The sequence below is a fragment of the Chelon labrosus genome (assembly GCF_963514085.1).
Source record: "Chelon labrosus genome assembly, chromosome: 3".
Lineage (NCBI taxonomy): Eukaryota > Metazoa > Chordata > Actinopteri > Mugiliformes > Mugilidae > Chelon > Chelon labrosus.
Genome location: NC_140339.1, coordinates 28454663 through 28476712, shown reverse-complemented (window position 1 = coordinate 28476712; position 22050 = coordinate 28454663). Strand labels below are relative to the sequence as shown.

At 39.7% G+C, this 22050-nt stretch overlaps 1 protein-coding gene across 4 annotated transcripts in view; it reads left to right on the top strand.

The window, feature by feature from the left end:
* Positions 1-22050, top strand: part of arnt2 (aryl-hydrocarbon receptor nuclear translocator 2) — a 48003-nt gene that overhangs the window by 5519 nt on the left and 20434 nt on the right. For 2 of the 4 annotated variants that reach the window (XM_084541204.1, XM_084541202.1), the window contains exons 2-10: positions 1474-1585; positions 3577-3624; positions 4900-4947; positions 6314-6527; positions 7120-7333; positions 12470-12572; positions 16802-16867; positions 17725-17810; positions 21556-21632. In XM_084541204.1, the coding sequence (XP_084397330.1) occupies positions 1474-1585; positions 3577-3624; positions 4900-4947; positions 6314-6527; positions 7120-7333; positions 12470-12572; positions 16802-16867; positions 17725-17810; positions 21556-21632 (968 nt within the window). The remainder of the gene's footprint in view (positions 1-1473; positions 1586-3576; positions 3625-4899; positions 4948-6313; positions 6528-7119; positions 7334-12469; positions 12573-16801; positions 16868-17724; positions 17811-21555; positions 21633-22050) is intronic. The other 2 variants (XM_084541205.1, XM_084541203.1) reach the window with 1 other exon arrangement.

Below are 22050 nucleotides of genomic sequence, written 5' to 3'. Positions count from 1 at the left end.
GTATCGTCCAGGTGTAACACCTGAATAGTCACGTGCACTGTGGTTTGTACAACAGAATGCCTATTGAAACTGAACGGAAAAGTTCGTTTTATGTGCCCTTGTTTCCGAATGGAAGGACCACACAGATTGTCAGGTAAAGCCCTCTCTTCATCAGATTACGCTAGTTTGGAGTCGTGTGTTACTCATACCCACTTCATGAATGAATGATGAAAGCCTGCTCCTTAAAAGGCCCTTCAGTGTGATTGTGTGTTTCTCTGGAAGCAAAGACGTGGAAGGGAATGCACACGGTATCAAATATTAACTATGTTATTTGGTGCACTGGGGCATACAGGAGGGTTTGTTTGGCCTATCCATTGCATCTGGCCGAATGACTGAGTGAGTGAATAGAGCGGAATGATGGAGGAGCAAACAGCAAGGCAAACACAAAAGACTAGTGGATAAGCGAGGAGGAAAATAATGCAGTGAGAGATAAAGAGAGGTAAATAGGAGACAAAGATTGAAGCTGAATTGGCATGCACTATAATCCTTCTCAGCCATAATGACACAGTGCCCAGGGGCTTCATGTTGAGTATTACAGCCAGTGTATTTACTGTCATTATTAATGTCAATAAATGCACTGCACTATTAAAGAAACTGAGCACAGGAAAATATGTATGGATTTCTAAAACATCATTCTAGATAAGCAGAATTGGGTATCTGGGTTGCTAAGAGTTGAGCCTTGGGCTATAATATACAAGAGTATGTGTGCACTCATTTATTTTCTTGAGCTTACAGCAAGCGTTCCAGACTTCGTCGTCTGCCTTGCTGCAGCAACACTGCAAATACAACTGTTATGGACCATGACTGCCGTGTGTAAAATCACTAGGTGCTTCCGCCGCCTGGCGGTACTTAGGCAGCATAGGTGCGAAGGCATATTGCGAGTTGAGCCATATGCCGCCTGGCCTGTGAGACCTAGCGAAGGGCAAACAAACCCCAGAGCAACAGACACGTTTGCAAATCTAACGCGTGGCAGCAGCGTCTCAAAAGTCATATGTAAACAGACATTCAATTAGGAGGCCTTCCTGGGGTAGAAAGGATTGAGAGTTCGTACTATTAATCAAAGACAATTTACACTCGGTGTATGTATTAGCAAATTCTTTATAGAGTTCATGTTTATGAGCACATTTACAAATGTCACTGCACATTTACATTTGTATGCATGTTGGTGTAGAAACTGGTTTCTTTTACACATTCACACATCTCTGTGTACCTGAGAAACACTTTCTTGTGGCTGAAACCTTTATTTGAACTTACACGTGCACTGCAGTTAGACTGACGGATATTTCTACTTGGACAGAAAGCCAGTCCGGTTAAAACTCTGCCGACGCAAATTTACTGCTACGTGCGCTGTTCACTGGCAGCCTTGTGTGCCTTGTGTTATCGATTCTGATGCTCACACTTAATTGCCTTTCTGTTACTGTTGTTATTTTCCAGAAATGGGAAGTGAGTTGCCAGGGACAGTAGCGATGCCAGGAGCAGTTGGGTCCAGCCAGGTGAGGATGGGAGGAACTGTGCCAGGCCGTGGAGGCAAGAGGAGATCAGGAGGGTGAGTGTCTACACTGCTGACACAACAGATAAAACCCAGTAGTCCCCCAGGGCTGATCTGTTTGGGTCACTGGTCACATTAATTACATCAGTATCATTCTAAACAGTAGCTTTTAGATATCATTACAGCATGTCAAGCGCTGACTGTACATCCTTGTGATGTTGCAAAATACCATGCATTCAGACTTGTTCACAACTAAACAGATAATAAACATAGCCTTAAAGGTGTCACACTGACAGCATTGTAATGTAGTTCTATTTAAGAACACATCAGCCATATGTGATTTGAATGACAAAATTGTTACTTGTGCAATTTATGATTTTCTAACATATTTCTTCCATCTAGTGACTGCGAAAGATGATCCCAATGACTCTTCTGATGAATAAAATTATTGAGAAAGTTCCCCTCTACTTAGGGAATGCTAGTGATAATGCATACACTGTAATTGTGTCTGGAAAAAAAGAGAGGAATAACAGTGGCGTGTCCCTTTGCCAGTTGTTTTGGTGTTTCCGTTTGGATAGAAAAGGGATCTGAAAATCTGTTATGAATAGAGGCACATTTGACATGCAGGGGAATGAGGTGGAAAAGGGGCAGACTGGGTTACACTTGGATTTGTGTGTGTTTATGTGTGTAGATGAGTTGTGTGCCATATGAATCCAATCCTCAGGGTCAGTAGGGATGCATTTAAGCCCCTGCACAGGCAACAGGCCTACATAAACATGAATAAATAATACACATGGAGATATGTGCAATGTGGCAGATAAACGTGACGCATAGGTGCAACAGGCACTATTCCTGACTATGCCATTATTTTATTTATGTGTGTATTTACAGTATATGTTCATGTGTCTTAGCCAGGTTTTAAGAAGTTCCCGAGACAACAACCCATGAACAGCTGTCTTTCACTTTGCTGCCTCCTCATACAGACATACGAACCCGCTTTAAAATTTTCTGGACTGCAACAATAGAAAGTACTTTAGACAGACAAAATAAAATTACAAAGTTATAAAATTGGCAAGTCACATCTGCTTTATATTCAGAGAAAAAAAAATTCTTGTTTATGCTGGTGGCGTCCATGAAAGTCATTGTAATGCGTTTGTAGCTGGAGCGGTGGTAAAATGTGGCCAAAGAATACCTTTTGAATTAAAAAGCAGAAAACAAACGAATGAGGGTGAGTCATAGTAGCCAGTCAATGAGTTTCTCCATCAACAACAAGTACCTTCATAAAAGAAATCCAGCTTGATGTTTTCTCTTAAACACTCTGTTTCCATTTAATAGTTCTCTGTCTACGCTGTGGGTGCTTTCCAAGTTGGCACTGATAGAGGAAGAAATACTTAGCTGGGTTCTGGGGAAGTTTAGCATTTAGAAGAACTGAGTACACTGTGTGCAGTGTAAGGGTGTGCCTCACTCTGCTCTCCATATTTGTGACATTTTTCTGTTTTCCTTATTGGGCCTTCCTTCAGTTAAACTATTACGCAAGACTGTAAAATGTTGCAGTAACTCTGTCTATACAATGTTGACAGCTGTTCGTCTAGGTGTTCCAGGCTAAGACTGATTGTTTTTAAAAAAACGCACAATCTGATAATGCTGCATTTCCCTCTTTGTCAGGTTTTTGTCTACTGCCCTTTTTATTTTATGGCCACTTTTGAATTGTTTGTGTCCGAGATGCATTGATGTTGGCTTTTTTTTTTGGACCTAGTGGTCAAGTAATACAGTGGCTTGTCAGTCGTGCGTGTGATGAGATGAAAGCCTGAGGTCCGTAATGAGGAGCCATCTCTGATTTATTAGTTTAGTTGTCAGCAGACACATCTTTGTAACTTAATAGTGTCTTGGCAGCAGAACCATATGAGGAACAACTGTCTACCACAGTTTAAAGTTATTGCTGTAGATGTACTCATTTTTCTCGAAAATACTCGGAATTCATGTCAGTAATAAGGAAGTGTTGCCAGCTCTCGGTTTACTCAGTGTACTCCTTTCCTGTTGTTTCTTAGAATGGACTTTGATGATGAAGATGGAGAGGGACCCAGCAAATTTTCAAGGTGAGACCATCAAAAGCAGACGGAATAAACCCTGTCTAAAATGTTTTAGAGCTTAGTCTCTGATGATCACACACTTATTGTTTCAGGGTATCAGCAGGTACAATGCATTGAAATATAAACATTAAGATTGTGGATGTATGTTTTTTCCTGCATTCTTTGAATTTGGAATTTTGAACTTTGATTTCAGGAGTAATAATTAAAAAGTCCAAAATTGTCTTTGAACCCTGCAGATACCCTGTTACTAACACACCTCATGACTTGTGTAATGATTCCCTCCATCAAATGTACTGTGATCTATTCCATTCCTATATTATTTTTTTTAAGAGGGACAGCAAGTCTTCCCTGTCACTGCATCTCAGCATGACATGTCCTGTCACATTTAATTCATCTCAACTTGTTTTTCCTTTTCTATTTTCTAATATTGTATAGCGTGTAGGATGTACAGTGAGTGCTTTAGTTCTCAACTGAGCTGACAGCACAGCAGTGGATTTGTATCTGCTAAGTTGAGTGACAGTGGGGAGGAGGAGCTGCTCTCTGCTGACCACACGAGGAACTGCACCCTCAGTAATGGACTGTAGCATTACATGTATGATTTATGTGGCCATAGACAAGCTTCATATTCGTACTGTCAAACAGTTTGCTATTGTGTATACACTGTGTAAACACGTGTTTCCAATAAATAAATCTTTCACTGCCATAGCCAGGAGCTGTAGTTCACACTGCTTCTCAGTATGTGACATATCTGCACAGGGACTAAACTGGAATAGAACAAGGACAGGTTGTAAACAAAGATAAGTTGAGTAAACTAGATTATTAAACCATTTATTTCCTAAAATGTCCATTATGTATGTCTATTTTAATATAAAACGGTGGAAATCTGAATGTTGGTTTATTGTCTGACCTCCCCGTGTTGCTGCCTTACTCACTTCAATTCCAGTGACGTCACGTTTCCCCTACATGTCAGCAGTAAGTTTGTGAGTCAATCTAGACAATGAATGGATGAAGCCACAACCTTGAAAATAAGCAGAAATTTACTCACAAAATAACCTAAGAAAAACTGTTTGGTAGATTGTCCTTACTTGGAGAAGAACAGAATGCTTTTGTTGTTGCACTAGCTATTGTGTCCAGTTTTTGTCCATGATGTTACCATCAAACTCTGAATCATCTACAGTCATGCATTTTTATGTGATAACCTCTGCATGTGAGCTCCTGTGTGATGATTTTCATCTGTATGTATGTACACTGTGTTACATGCTCTGTCCTCTCTTTCTGTAGGTATGATGATGATCAGATTCCTGGTGGGGATAAGGAGAGATATGCCAGGTAGGCCTAGCTAGCTGGGGTTTCAAAGGATTTTCCGTTGACTCAGGGATCAACAGGCTGTACAACCTGTACAATTTTCAGCTGTTCTGATTCGAACAAACTAGCAACAGGCGCAATGGATGTATTAGGTGAATATTGGCGCGGGTGTACAGATGTCAGTAGGACTAGGTGAAAGATAGACAGGCTGGTTAGTTGCTTTCTTACTAACAAATGGCTGGCATTTTGCTTTTGCTTCCATTTTTGGAAATTTGCTAAACTCACCAGAAGTCGTTGCTTTGGTACCAGATGAGGAAGCAAAGACGTTGTTGGTGTGGTGATATTTTGGCTACTTAAAACCCTGACAGAGTGGAAAGGAAATCCTAAAATAACTGCTGCAATCACAAAAACCCCCCATGGAAATAACCGCAAGGCAGAACCCCAACCACAAATGGCAGCATTTTTCTACAGACAGTTTGGACATTTCTTTTTTTAGTCGTAGAACACATGCTTGTCCTGATCCTAAGTCAGAATTATAAACATTAACCTAACGTCATTTCCTGTCATCTTTATATTATTATTTTCTATAAATATATTTTCTCGTTGGATCTCAAACTACTGATTTTTCATGTTACTACTAATTTCAAACTTAATTTTATTTTTTACAACCCAGAAATTTTGACTTGATTTAGATAATGATATACTGTAGAATGCTATCAACTAACATGCAAGACGATGTAGTATCATTTGTTTCTGTCTGTCAGTCCATGAAACCTGCAGCCAAACCTGCTGCATTCTGCTTGGTGGAGCTGCTAACACAAGTACAAGAGTTTCATTTGTATTTTATACCATGTGCAAATTAGATTTCAGGATTAAGTTTTGTTTCTTTTTGGCACCACATGTGCTTAAAATATTATTTAATGAGATGTCAATATGGACACATCGAAAGGTGTCAGTGTGTATACTAATGGGTCTGGGTGTAGGGGGCTATGTCTCAGCAATCTTTTACAGTGCTTTTAAAGTACTAAAAGCCCCTTTGGCCTTGTATGTCCCTCCTTTTGTTTAGGGAGATTAAAAATTCCCCAAACAAAGGCCTGACTGATCTGCACTTTTATAAACACATTTTCCTTAGAGGAAGTCTGAAGTTCGGAAATGCATATCAAAATAAAAATGAGCAGCTGACAATATTCTTCTTCTTATTACTGTCACTTGTAAAGAATAAAATAGAATGTGAGAATATTTTCTTTAGAATTGCAAATTTGGTTTAAGCATGTTTTGAGACAAATCATTATGAGATACATCAAAGCTGTAGAATCATTTGTTTAAGCAAGGCTAGCTAGGGGTTTGCCTGTGTCCTCCAAGTGTCTAACTATATTTTTTTCTGTTGTAGAGAGAACCACAGTGAGATTGAGCGACGCCGGCGCAACAAAATGACCCAGTACATCACTGAGCTGTCGGACATGGTCCCTACCTGCAGTGCTCTGGCCCGGAAACCTGACAAGCTGACCATCCTGCGTATGGCTGTCTCCCATATGAAATCTATGAGGGGTACTGGCAACACATCCACTGATGGGGCCTATAAGCCTTCCTTTCTCACTGAACAGGTACTGCAATCAGAAAACCAGAGCTGTACTACACAGGGCATTAAGTGATCTACACAGAATGCTTAATTTTCTTGTGTACAGTTATTACACCAGTACTTCATAACAAAAGCACTACAATAACCTTATGGTGACTCTTTTATTTTGTGGAACAATAAGCTCTGACCAATGTCATCCAATCTCTGCACTGCTTTTTACTATGTATATTGAGAATTTTCAGGACAGGACCAATTTTGACATTTAGAAACCTGGAGAATACTTACCATGAATCTAAAGAGTGTGTGTGACACAGTGAGAGATCATTCGGAGTCTTACATATTGTACATGGACAGCTGAAGGCCATAGCCAGTGTGCAACTTGCAAATTATACACTGACTGATTTGCCATTTAACAAGCTTGTGTCTGTCTTGTTAAGGTACTTATTAATGTACTCTGCCCTATGTGGTACAGTGCTCCTTTACCATTTTCAGACTTGTAATTACGTGAAATGAGTCAATGTATTACAACATGCAGCTGTTGAACATCCTACACTTTATCAGTGTATTTCATTACATGTTATATAATACATATACACATGTCTATTTTCTTCCTGTAGGAACTGAAACACCTGATCCTGGAGGCAGCGGACGGCTTCCTGTTTGTGGTTGCTGCTGAGACAGGCCGGGTCATCTATGTGTCGGACTCAGTGACGCCGGTGCTTAACCATCCCCAGTCAGAGTGGTTTGGCAGCACTCTGTATGAGCAGGTCCACCCTGACGACGTAGACAAGCTGAGGGAACAGCTCAGCACTTCAGAAAACTCAATGACAGGTAGAGAAAGTATTGTTTTTAAGAACACGCTTTCAATTGAACATTTTATCCTTTTGTTGGTTTGAAAGGAAACCAAAGGATATTGTTATCAGGTGTTAATGTACTCAAGTAAAATGTCAAGATACAGTCTGAATATGAGACACATTTTAATGCCAGGTGTATATTGAAGGAGCAGCTGGTCCTAATAACCACTTGTCACACATAAGCACTACCATTTAGACTGTCACTGCACTTTTTAAAGTAAATAATACCACATGGTGTTTCTCTCATTCAACTCAAATGTAAGGTTTTACATCACTGAAACCTAATCATAATCTAGTTAAATGGCCTACATTGTGAAAAACATTGCTATAAATGGTTCATAATCAATACTTTCCTGACATTCATTTGAACATCTACTGTGTATTCTCAGTTGTGTCAGTTAGGTCGGTATAAAGCAGAAACACAAATGAAAACAACCCCAAGAAAACCAGAGAATACTACGGTTATTCTTTTTGCTAAATATTTCTTTGATTAATTTGGTAATGAAAATAATGGATGTAATTTACAGTGAGCCTATAAATCTTTACATGAACATGAAAGAAGCCAATGGAGACTCTTTAAGAAGAAAAAAGGTGGTAGTTGAAATGTAATTAAAACATCACTACCTTCTGAATGTTTTGAACAGACCAAGCTGGATTTATACTGTGATGTAGTGTTTATGAAAACGGCAGCCCAAAGGATTTAGCAGATTGAATCAGACCACATAATCATTACTGAACATGATGTGCCCCACTGTAATGTTGTGCCTTTAAATCTACTGGGATCTAAATCTATTACATTTGGTGAAAGACATCTGTCTGATAGACAGTTTAAATAAGGATAGATAGAAGGGACAGCACGAAATAACCCAAGACCCTGTCACTGTGGGTATAATCCAGTCAAAACCTGGCCTTTTTTGTCCCACAAGTGTGCCTGTGTCAGGCTGCATCCTGCTGGGGATGGCTGCTGCCATCAAGGAGTGTCATTGCTATGGGGTGGGGGTGCCTGGTCTGGTCTAGGTGGGTCATACATGTCTAAGTAAACATGAAAACCAGGTCCAAAAGATCCCAGCAGTGGCGGCACGTTGGAACAGTGGGTAGCGCTGGTGCCTCACAGCAAGCAGGTCCTCGGTTTGAATCCCCGGGGCAGAGGGGGTTCGATTCTCAGGGCCTTTCTCTGGAGTTTGCACGTTCTCCCATGTTTGCGTGGGTTTTCTCCGGGTACTCCGCTTTCCTCACATCATCAAAACATGGGTGCTAGGCGGCGGGTCAGGTGGGCCCACAGTGGCGGTGCGCTCGGTCGCAGCGGCTCAGGACTAACCCTCCATCCGACCATGCAATTCGGTTGTATGATGTATAGTGTATACATTCCGTTGTATAAGGCCTTTACTTACTTACTTTACAGAGCACTTTACAGACCACAAGATGGTCAATGTTATTTAGTTGTTATGTTATGCCTGATTGGTGTATATAGTTGTGCCATGTGGCGTGGACTTTGATACAGTTTAGCACAGAGAGGTTCTTGCAAAGAAGCCTCAACCTCAGACCTACTGTCCATGTCTTTCTCTCCTAGAGACACCACGTGAAAAAACACCAACTTAATCTCTGCCACAGCTTTATGCAAGTGCAGTATTAACCGAGTGTTGTTCATATTTCATGAAATAATGTAAGACTGATGGAACTAATGTAAACTCTGGTTAAGGCAGCTTCAAGTCCAGCCAGACATTACGCTGTAAACTGTGTCTTCTTTCTATCAGGGAACTTCACGTTTGTTCAGTCTACTCCTCTCATCTTGTGTTGTGTTACATGATAATTCTAGCTTCCCAAAAGTATTTTATTGTGAGCTTCCGATGGTGAGAGCAATAAAATGTGAAATAAATGTCTACCTCATAGTTCTCACTAGAGGGCAACATTGTCTTCCTCTTGAATGTTAGTCTGGATTCTCCTCAGCATCTCTGTGAAGCCTCTTAGTTTCTATTTGTGTCTGTTAGTCTGTCAATTTGACCCCAGAGGCCCTTTGAACACTAAGTACCTGGCAGTGCCATGTAACCCTCATAACAGAGTAATTTCCTTGTAGAGCTCTGACAGAAGGAAATATAGACACTTACATGCACACGCGCACACACAGCCTTTGAAGTCACCGAGTTAAGTTTCATTGACTGGAACTTAACGCAGCATGTTTTGCAGACTCCCTCTCCTTCTACGGTGCTCATCAGTGTTTGAACTTTGTTGTGTGCCGTGGCGTGACTGCATGCTTTTCAAGCTTGCTGACGTGGAAGGACTGAGCAATATCAGTCAGCCAGAAGAAGAACAAGTATTGTTTTTCTGCACCACTGGTAGTTTCTGTCTGAAGTGTCTTTTGGGATCAGTTGTATAACTTGCTGTGTTGTTATGTTTTTATGTGGTAAACACTTTTTACACGTGGAAGCAATTTCTTGATGAACAGCAGTTTATCTCAGTACTTCTAGTACAATCTGGCTGTGGTGTGGCTTATGAGATATAGCTTGTTCCAAGCTGGACACAGTCTTTGCATCCGGTTGTGGTTCCAGCACATATCCACAAAGCATGAATGATATTTATAATTAATTAAATAAATAAGAACAAGAAATATGTTTTTCAGCTTTAGAAGTGTTAGTGTGTTAGTAGGTCTGTCTTTGAACTCTGGATAGATTTAGAACTATAGAGAAGATCTCAATCACAAGTAGCCCTTCCCTTGTTTGGGCATTTTGTGCACCACTGTGTTTAAAGCCCTCAGTGGCATATAGCATTGACATTGCTGGCTGCCACCTCTTTCACATGCCTTCTTATTGTAGAGTCTCCCTCAGTCTGGGGTTTGTGTTGTGTGGAATGATCGGTGCTAGTGTCAAATGTTCCAAGCTGTTTATTCTCTTTATTGTGTCTCTCCTGCTCCCAAAAGCAGTAAATACCAGAGGGGAGGCAGGGGTGTAAAAACATCCATGTTCTTTTTCAGAAAACGGATGCACAGGTAGCTAGCACGGTGTCGACCAGGCAAAAAACGAAATTCGGATCGTTGCTGGTATTAGAATGAGTTGGAGGCTGGTTCGGTTTCTTGTTGTTTGTAGGGAATGTGGCGCAAAGTCAGCACTGTAGCATGCATGTCTTGGGCTTCATTTGACATTCATAGTGAATTCCTCTCAGCAAATGTCTGTTTTTTGCTTGTTCAAGGTAGAAGGCTTGACTGTTAAATATGTGTTAGGTTAGAAAAGAAAGAGATGGATATTGTTAAAAGTATGTGGCTCTTTTGTTATCTATGTATTGTAGTTCAGTGTGGTCACTTGCTCTGCTTGTTATTTAAAGAAAAGAAAGATTTGCTTTGTAAGACTGGATTGGATTTAACTGAATATTGTGCAATGAATGCAATGTTAAGGGTTAAAACCAAACATATATATTGTGCAAACATAGTACTGACGGTACAGTATGTTCTTGTGGAAATTAATAAGTAGAGGTAATGTAATTCTTAGATAATAAATAATGCTTAACTAATAAAGTATTTATAATAGTATTTTTGCAATTAGGTGCATTCTGTTATACCTGTTTATTTGTCTTGGGATTTGCAGACTATGTAAGTTACATAAGTTATATATATATATATAGTATCTGTTCTTTGGACAAATACATACATACCTTCATGAGTATAAATTTAACATGCAGCATGCATGGTCTTGAGTGACAAAGAACAGAACAAAGAACAGGTACAGCAAGTGTTGGACAAATTGTTGATGATGTAAGCAGGTCTGGTTAATGTTTATGGTGTTCTCTCTTCTTTATGCTTCACTACAGCTGGGTGTTTGCGTGTGAAGTTCCATTCAGGTTCATATTTACCAGATGCAGAGTGTTGAGGCCAAAATTAATCTTGGTTAATCTATAGTTCAGTTATTTATAACTTTATTTGAAAACAGGCATATATATGAATTGGTTTATGAGAACATAATTTTGTTTGTATTGTATTATGGACTGATAATTTCATTTGTTGTTTGTTGCCCCTCCCTTTTTGGGTCAGAGCTGCTGCCTGCAGTGATTGAGAATTGATTTAGGACACTTACATGTGGACAGTAATGCAGACGCTGGTGAGAGTGGGAAGCGGAACAGTTTTTTGACTGCAAAGGGCAGAATGCAGAAATATATAAAGTTTTTTCACTTGCTGTTTTTGTAACAGTAAGCCTATAATCCACTAAGTGTTTTTAATAAATTAAAACACTAAATTGCATCCATGCTTAAGTGACGCTGGCTCTGCGACTGTGTTTTGTATGAATACAGCGGTGTTTATGGATTGCTGGAAATATTATGAGTATGATTAAGTAAAAACTTACTGTACGTTGTTGGATTTGTCTGAAGACGCTCCACAGAGTGATGAAAGGTAATTAAAGGAGCGTCGCATGAGGATGGTGCCGTTCCGCAAACAAAGGATAAAATACAACGCAATTAAACGACAGCGAAATAAAATGACATAACAAACGTGCGTTCCAACAAAACAGGAGGCAGAAACGATGTTAAAAACACTTATAGCGTCCCGCAAGGGAAGGCTGGGCGCGTGCACGAGAAAAAGGAATGAAATCAAAGCTTTGCTGAAAGATGGTAGAAGTGTTGATCATGTTGATGAGTGCTTGAAGTCATTTCATGAAGCTGTGGGGGAATTTTGTGCTGTTCATAGGTCCGTGCAAATGCTCTTATCAGAGGAGGAGAAAGAGGAGGATAGTGTGGACTGGTACGAGCCTAGGATGACCAACTTTGGATACTGGCTGAAAGATGTGGAAATGTAGAAGAGAGAACAAATTGCACAATCAAGTGTTGAGCCTCATGACAGTATTTCCAATGTGTCTAAAAGGACAAAAAGGATCTAAAGCCGCCTCAGCAGCCACCAACGCTTCCTCCTCAGCCTCCTCAGCAGCCAGAAAAGCAATGCTAGCCAGAGCTGCCATCTAATCGAGTAGTATGTAGTAGTACACAGAAGTTATATCATCAACACCAATTTCTATTTTTGGTTTGGATTTAGCAGTAAGAAACAGGCTGTATGTTGTAAATGTGTCTTGGTTGATGCTATCTTGTGTCCGTGTGCTACCCTGTTATATTTTAGCTGATGTTTCTTTGTTAACAGGACGAATTCTAGACCTGAAGACAGGAACAGTGAAGAAGGAAGGACAGCAGTCCTCCATGAGGATGTGCATGGGCTCCCGACGCTCCTTCATCTGCCGCATGAGGTGTGTGTAGCTGTGTAACTGTGCAACTGTGTGTGTGTGTGTGTGATTTTATTCTGTTCCATCCAGTAGAACTAATATGACTATAGTCATGGAGCTTTAGATTTATTTATTTTATTATTTTTTTTTTAAATGCAAGGAATCTTGAATGAGTTCAGGTATTAACAGGTAGTAACACATTTGGTTTAATTTTAAAAGGTACCCAGGTTTTAAGTTGAGTAGAGTCCAATTGTTATCATTTACCTTGTAAACATTCCTTAAAAGTCACAGATACTGGCAAAGTTATGGTTATACTATAAAAATGTAAGTCTTGACAGTCGTATTTTATGAATAATTCTGTCAGTGATATATTTAGATTATGATGCAATGAAATGAAAGTGATGTGGGTAAAATGTAGAATACTGAAAAGACATGGAGCCCGTGATATAAAGTTAGCTCTACTTTATAACACCACATGGGACTCAGAGGACATGCAAACAAGCTGAAACGGTGCACAGTAGTTAATAGTAGGGTTCCATTGCAGGCAGGTAGCAGTATGGAGCTCACAAATAGCAATTTCCTTTCTTTCAGCTACTGACAGTCCTGGCGAGCTGTTTCTAATTAGCTCCACATATGCTTTTACAAGTGTTTCATATGTGTCGAATTACGATGTGGAGGCTATTATTCCCATAGCATTTCATAATATGCTGCCTCGTGTAGGAGTATCAGGTGATATTACGGCTGAAGAATAGGGTTGATTATAATACAGTACTATAGTAAACCATGATAATAGTGATATGAATACATATAAAAGAGCAATAGGGGTTATTTAACCCCCTTTCTGACCACCTGGTTTGAAAATAGTTGGTTTATAAATTAAATTTATTGATTTATTATTATTCAGAAAATCAGTGGGAGAATGAGACTTCTGTATCCGGCATAAACCAACATGCTTGAGAGAATACAGTGTTCTGTTGGAAACTTGGGAACTAAAAGACTCAAGGCCATCTTGTTCACAGCAAGCAGCACTAAAACTATTTTAATTTTTCGTGAGCACCAAAAACTGCATCTTAGACTTTCTATTTGCAGTATAAGCACCTCAGAAAAGAACTTGTGTCCAGTGAGGAAAACAGGACAAATGATAACATGTAAATTAATATTTAATTAATGAATCTCTAACTAGTTGATACAGTGATTAGCAGTGGTGAAAAATGCTTGTATCATATCATGTAATACCTGTCACAATGGCTCTTAAGAAGTGCCAAGAGGGAGACAGCACATAGTCCTAGAGTGCAGACTGGTGGCTGTCACATAGCCTTCAGACGGACACATTGTCACATTATCCTTTGATATATGTATTGTTGGCTTAACATGGAGATCTTTTGCAGGAGCTCAAAGAAAAATATTATAGCTACTTGTTATGAAACTGTTTTTCTAGTTACAAGGACAAGGAGCATTTTTCTACTGAAAGAGGCCATTTCCACCAGGAAATACTTTTATTATAGTTTAATTGTAGTTCGAGTAGTGCTAGATTTCTGTGGGTCCCAACAACATAGGCAATCCTTTGCTCCCCACATGTATCATGGATCATGGGTGCACGTGACCCTGTTGCCTTTTCACTGGTCGTCCTTACTTACTTCATATTTGGTAGATACTAGTCCACTGCATACCAGGGATGCCCCAGAGCACTTTGGAGATTATCTGTCCCAGTATATCAAAATTTGACCCCTGTCAAGGTTCCACAGATACTTAAACTTGACCATCTTTCCCGGTACCTAATATATCCCACCCCTTTCACAGGTGCCACTGTTGCAAAATAGACTCTGAGGGTAATAACCCTGCAGCACTCCCCGGGGAAATACATACCTTCAAGGGCTCTTTTCTCTTTACATTAACATTGCTATTAGGACCTCTGAAGTGTACTACTAGCCTGGCGGCGGTTGTTCGTTCATATGTTTGACCAGTCATGTTAAACTTACATCTGAACCAGTCATTATACCCTTGCAACACTGAGGTTTCCTGTGTTGTTTGAATAGTGCCTACCCTAAAGTACGGGCTAAAAAAGATACTAAAATAGCATTTTGAGAACTACAGTCATCCTCAGTTCCTCCACAGTCACCACTCAAAAAGGGACTGCTTTCTCTAACAGATATTAAAACTATGAAAAGGTTCCCCCTGTCTGAAAGTGCCTCTTGGCTGTACAACCTCTAGATACTTGACTTGTTACAGTGCTAATAATAGCTGAATTTCTTTTATTTTTTAAATGGTTCCTGTATTTTGTTGACATTGTGTGCTACAATTGATCGAGTTCTGTAACGCAGACTTTGAACCTAGACAGCTGTGACAGTGTTCTTATTCTAGGTTTTTTAATTCCACACAGCAAAAGTACTGACTCATGCTTTCTTAAATTGAGATGTTCGTGGGGCTATAACCTATTTCACACCATATGAACCTCATCCCATACACCTTTCTATCCAGACATTACAGCATTAATAGTTTTACTCACTAGAGGATATTGGATAAATGACTGATGTTTCCTTATGTTACGGATAATTAGACTTAGTCGGCTTGCCATCTCCATAGTTTATTCCTGTCTGTTGGATCTGTTGGATTTCACTCACTTCATTCACGCCACAGCTTCAAACCCAGTTTCTTGCTAAATTTGCCTCTTTCCTCGTGTTCCATGTCAGGATGTGACACAGTTTGCCCCACAGCCCTCATTACTCACTGGCTGCAAAGTACATCAAAGCAGCATCGGCTGTTTCAAGAGCTTGGAAGAGGTTGTGTTCAGTTTAACAAAATAACACACCTTTTTACTATTTTTTTTCTGACACACTGCGGTTGTGCTAATGCCAGAGTGTGCAGAATCATCAGGGGCTGCTTTAGCCTTGTTTTGTCTGGATCTGTCACAGAGGCCCGAGAGTTGCACGAAATCCACAGTGTGTTATGTTGTTTGGAATCTGTTGAACTGACATTTTTTTCCTGCTGCTATTCAGGCTCTGTATAATTCAAGCAACATGCTGCTGGGACAGTCTGAAAGAGACTGCAAGCAAACATCGAAACGCAGCTCCATCTGTGACACATACATAAACGCCGCTGAGAGGAGCACAGCATGATCAGCAGACTAGCATTTCAGGGAAGCCATTATTAGATTCTAGCTGGATTATGTAACGTTCAGCCATGAGACTAACCTTTCCATAGGAAAACACTCATTGTCTATATTCCACTTGCCTCAAGGAGAGTCATCTGGAGGCTGTAACCTGTTTCACTTGGGGGTTCAAAAATCCCCTTCTGCCATGGACAAACTGTGGAAATTGTGGTTACTCATGACTGGAGATTCCTCAATATATCAAATGGTGTTACAAGTTTCACCACAACTAACAAGCACATGTACCAAATACACAGAATTTCACTCAGGTCTTAGCCAAACAAGCCCGTTGATAAAAAAGTACCACCTTTACTTTGTCATAAATGAAAAATAATAGTATAATGAAAATATTATGTTGGCTTTGGTAAGACGTTCTGATATAGCAACGCTTCTGTCTGTTTTGCTATTTACTGGATATATAAACAGTTATGCTGTTTTCTTACACTTCCATACTACAGAAGTAGTTCCTTTTTGACATCACTGGGAGTTACTTCTTTTTTTTAACTTAACCAAGGGTGCAAAACCACTCGAGTTAAGAGTGAAACGTCTTCAAGAAAAGTCTAGTTGCCTTTTGTTTTAGCTGTGTTTTGGATAAGCTTACTGATTGTCAGCTGTTGGTAGAAAAACACTGAATGACTCCAGTATGTCATTGGACAGAATCTTCTGTTTGTCTAAACCTCGAACTGGTAAATACCAACCGGCCCAGCTCCACTTATAGACTGTGTGAAGTTGAATTTGTCGTCAACAGATAAGCATAAATCTAACTGAGTGCGTTAGATTTAGGCAACTTCAAAGCTTCAAGAAATCTGCATGTGTTTTATATTGCTAACTGAAGTCAAACTTTATGTTTGGAGGATATCTCAAGGCTCTCTCTAGAACACAAATACTATTCTTTCAATTGAACACACTCTGGTCAAGTCATGACATTTTGAATACAATAATAGCAAAGAGTGGTTTGTGTGACAGTAGCTATATTAATACAAGGTGGATTATTGTTTGTCAAGTTTTTGTGCAACCACTACTACGCTACTGTGATTAGTCGGTACTTCATGATGTCCTTCTGGAGTGTAATCTGTGCTGTTTTCTTTCTTGTACCTGTGTGTAGATGCGGTAGTGCTCCTCTGGATCACATCTCCCTAAACCGTCTGTCTAACATGAGGAAGAGATACAGGTACAGAGCGTTACTCTCCAACTCTGCTTGAACATGTTCATCTGTATGCTGCTTTTAATATTGTCCAAAAAATATGTTTGCGTTATACGTCACTCATGCATTGACATATAAAAAAAGAGGTCTCTATTAGTAAAACTAAATGTGATTTCAAACAGGCTTAGTGCAGAGTTATAATCACAGTTTTGAAACCAAGCTTACATTAGCCCCGTGGTTTCCGGCTCCTGAAATAAGATCTAGACATGCAGTTTATTACAGCCTACATCTTACTGTCTCACCTTCAAGTAAATAATTAAATGCCAACATAAGGAGATTGAATTGGGAAATCCTTCCTCTCGTGCTGTCATCTCAGGTCAGCCTATCAAGGATAAAAAATAAAAAAATTATCCCTTGATAATAACCAGATCATTGCTCTTTCCAAATTGTTAATTTAGATTTCGATAATCCAGGCCATGTGGGAACAGCACATAAACATATCTAGTTGTTTTACATTCGGCATGAGAGAAATCTGAAATCAAATGAGACTGTCACCTTAACATTCTAGTTTTATCTAGGTGTAATCAGGTACACATTTGATTCTAGGAAGCCATTCTGGTACAAACAAATTTAACACAAGCAAACTAGGCAAGTTCTTCTGAATATACTGTAAATATTTCTGTGACAAATGCAAATAGAGATAGTAGCTCCACAAATCATACCTAACGTGCTGTTTGTAAATGGGATTTTACTTGAACAGGGAGAAGTCAGCAGTGTGTAGTACAAAATGTCCGAGGCCCTGTATTGTTGTGAATCTTTTATACCTCTGTCTGTGTACCTAACATGCTGCTATATCTGTGTGTGCGCGTGTGTTTGATGGTCAGGAATGGCCTTGGGCCTTCAAAAGAAGGAGAGGCGCAGTACTCTGTGGTACATTGCACTGGCTACATCAAAGCCTGGCCCCCTGCAGGTAAAAATACACACACACACACATACACACTCATAATCTGTTTTCCCTCATGCACTGCAGCCCTGAACTTACAGAGACCTGCCTCAGAGGAGCTGTGTGCCACAGAACAAATGTCTGAATCAGTTGGGCCAGACATTAACCTGACTTTTTTCTGCCACTTCTCAACTACAAATTCTGTGTAAGAGCAGGACATTGTCTGAAAAATCCGAAATTGATGACATTTCCATTATGTGACAATCAGAAAACTGGAAGACAACAATTTTTTCTGCTGAGGACAAATTCAACTCAAATTCAAGGCACAACAAGAGTCTCATCTAAACTAGGTGCAAGAACACATCTGACCCTGACAGCTTCCTGTTGTCTGCTACATTTGCAAAAAAGCAACTTCAGACAACCCCAGCAGTGATTCTCATATGAGAAAAGTACTATACACTTTATTTTTCAGTACTCCATGCTTTGTATGTCCCTGCTTAACCCAAACAGCACTTTCCTACATGTGTTCCTGCCCAGAATAAGTGTGGTCTAGTGTAACCTAAAGCAGCTGTGGGATCGTTAGAGCTCTGGATCAGGAGCTGGATTTAGCCACACATCCACAGCAGCCTGTGTGGTTCTGGAGTTACTTTTTCAAAGTCTGTTTTCTTTTGACATAAGACTTTGGTCCGTCCAGCCTGTGTTCAGATGCACTGCAAAGCAAACATTAAATCTTCTTGTCTTTGTGGGAACTTGACAGCTGCAGTGTTTTTACACTTGTCTTTTGGCTGCTGAATTTCTCATCTGACAGTCGGATGTTTGCTGTAACAACAAGCCTGTGTGTTCAGTGTGTCTCCCATACTAGGAACTTAGCAGGAATTCCAGGTGATCCTCTTACTCTACTGTATCTGTCAGTGTACGCTCAGTAAGGAGTGCCATACAGCTCGCCATATGTCCAAGCTTCTCCCTGACGGAACCATTGCCATCTTGAATAGTCTGCATTCATGCTGACTATTTCCCGTTTCAGGATTCAGATCCTGATATCTCATATTTTTATGGGCTATATGGCTCCATTCTTGTTTCAAAATATATTGCACATTAATGAGCCAGACTGTTGCACTCCGTGTTGCTTTACTTCTTTGCCATGAGCACTCACTGCAGTTTATTAGGACTCAACAGCAAAGTGCTTGTGATCATATATTCTGTTGTTGGAAAAAGTCACCAGAGCACCAAATATGAATGAACCTGTTTCTTGAAAATTGTCCCTAACAAATAAACTATTTCCTCTCATTTGAGTAATTTAAAAAAGAAAGAAAGTATTTATATGTGAGCTGTTTTTTTTGACCAAGGGCAGGGTAAGGAATTTGCAAAGTAAATTACCCTCCAAATTACCCACTCTGTTTATTCCAAATGGTAGCTGAACATTGCACATAATTTGTACATGAATTATATTTGAGAAGACACGATTTTTAGAATAATTATAAAATAATCTATTGAATAAAAGTATATATGGTATGTTACTGTAAAAAAGATTTTGTACGCATACCACAACAGTTTAAATGTAGTATGGCTCTGAGAACAAGCAAGGCCTCCTGTGTATGTTCCAACACACACACACACACACATACACTGTGCACGCTGGTTATAGATACAGGGATTGGAATGCTCCCCTCTGTCTCAAACCAGGTGTCTAAATGGCTGATGTGGTAAAGTGGGGTGATGAAACTGAACAACACTGATCAAACACAACTAAATCCCCTCATAGGACTTTGAGGTCATGCTGGAATAGTTCCAGGTAGAACGCTAACACGCATGCACACCATATGTGTTTTGAAATCACTGACACATGGTTCACTTCCTTGTGCTAAAAATACTCCTTTGGAATGTTCTGGACACAATACGACTGGCAAAGGACATTAGGCGAGACACGCACACCGACTTATAAAGATGCATTGCAGATGGATAACAGAGGAACATGTGTTGCAAACACTGATACGTTGCACATTGAACACTGGTGGCGAACTGTGTTTGTGTGGAAGAATGTAGCCACAACGCCAGGATATACTGCAACTTGTTAACTAGTTAAGGATGTCACACAACGGCATTGATCTGGATCAGTCTGGCTGTCATTACACGCACATGTTTTATAGACTCTTCCATTGGGCTGATGGATGGAGAATGATGTTCTGGATATCTTTGGGATTATCCAGACATTGTTTAAAATATGTGTTCTTTCTTTCATCATTCATTGGGAAGACTATTAGAAATTAGTTTGAAATGCTTCACACAATATTTAAACCATCATAACACGATCAAACTTGAAAACAAATGTAGACTTACTCTAAATCTGTGCACAGCATGCACTTCCAAACTGACAACTGACATACAATGTAGATTTTGCTATTATTGTAGATGAGCACTAATCTTAAAAAAACCCTATAGATCATTGAAATAGCATTAAAAATTAGCAAGCATGCCTATACTGGTGCCACTAGTAGTCAAAAGCCGAACCAGAAATGCTACTATCTATAGTACTAACTTTAGTTTTACTAGTATGTTGGGCCTACGTTGATGTAGTATATTAGTTATTCAGGTATTTCTGTAAGTGATCAACATTTTTTCAACAGGAGTACAAAAAAGAATTAGAATCTAATATGTACCAGCATTGTGCAGTTGTTATCCAGTTTTTCATAAAATGTTGATACTGACTAACCTGGTGTAGCCAGGCTAAATTCTTATCACAAAGAGTCAGGTAACACACTATTTGGATTTCATTATGGACATTCATTAAGCACGATTCAACCGATACAGAGAAAAAACTAACTCTGCAAGCCCACTGTGTTGTAAGTAAATTCAACTCCACGGCGCTCAGATGACGTGTTTGACTACGTCACTGGTGCTCTTCTCTTCATCACTGCATCAATCCCACCTAAACGATTTGATTAGCCTGCCAGATCTTTGCTGGTGCATATTAACTTTCTAATGGAGTGACTCCACTACATGGTCTGGCTTCCAGGCTAGATGATGACTTTACAAATAAATATTTTGCATTTTAAGTTCAGTTTTGGTGCCAAACTGGAGATCTTAAATTTGGATTTAATAGTTGTTTTTTTTTTAATAATCTTTTTACTTTGAGAATATGTTAGAAATGTGACTTTTTGAAAACCGAATTTAATGCAAATCGAAGGCAAGGTCAGCAGCTGCCCATACAAAATGCAACTTTTGTTCTGTTAAGAAAAATTGCCTGTCTCAGTCAGTGACAGTCTAGCCAGCAGCGTGTAATGCCACTTTGACTGAGAGACACTATGTCTGATTTAATAGGACTTTATAGATGATTTAGCACAAAACAAACAGTGGGAAACTGCCACCAAAATAGTATTGATTTGTCTCTTTGTGTCTTCGTCTGCTCCTCCTCTCTCTTTCACTGAATTACTTGTACTAGACGGAGTGGAGCAACTAGGGATATTTTTTTGAGTGAAATATGTCAGCCGAGCTGAGAAATCTGTCTTGTAGTGGGGCGGCTTAATGGTAAAAAAAACACTTATAAAATAAAATAAATCATTGTAGAGGAGCGGTGGCTGTGTCAGACAGTAGATTACTTCTGACTGCTGGACAGTTCCAATAGCAAATGGAAATATAAGTATTTACACATTATGAGAGAATCCTATTTAAGGGCCCTGTTCATTTCACATCGTTCTCTCTCTCTCTCTCTCTCTCTCTCTCTCTCTCTCTCTCTCTCTCTCTCTCTCTCTCTCTCTCTGTCCTTGTCTTTCAGGTATGACTATACCAGAAGAAGACACAGAGGCAGGTCAGACGGGAAAATACTGCCTAGTGGCCATTGGAAGACTGCAGGTGTGTAGTGACAGCCCTGGAGAAATCAGAAAACACATCTGTGTGTGTTTTTGTGCTGTATGTAAAGTATGTGTGTGCTTTGCTTGAAATAACATTCCCCATGTCCTTTCACATCACTAACTTGACTTTGTGAAAAATGTGCATCTTGTGAGTGGTGCACCCTGGGCCCTAAAGTTAAGGGTTCTTTTGTTAACTGTAACACCCTTGGTTTGCGTCTATCTGGGAACCTTTGTTGCCCCACTTCTTTCATGTCTCTTTTCTACCATGTCTGCACTTATAAATGTATGATAAAACCACACTTGACACAAAAAGAACTTCCAAAAAGGAAGGGAATAAAATTCAGCTCCTCTGTAAATGTTCCTTGTGCCAAAAACTCCACTTCTCGTATGTTCTTCTTTCGAATGAGAAGTCAACATAT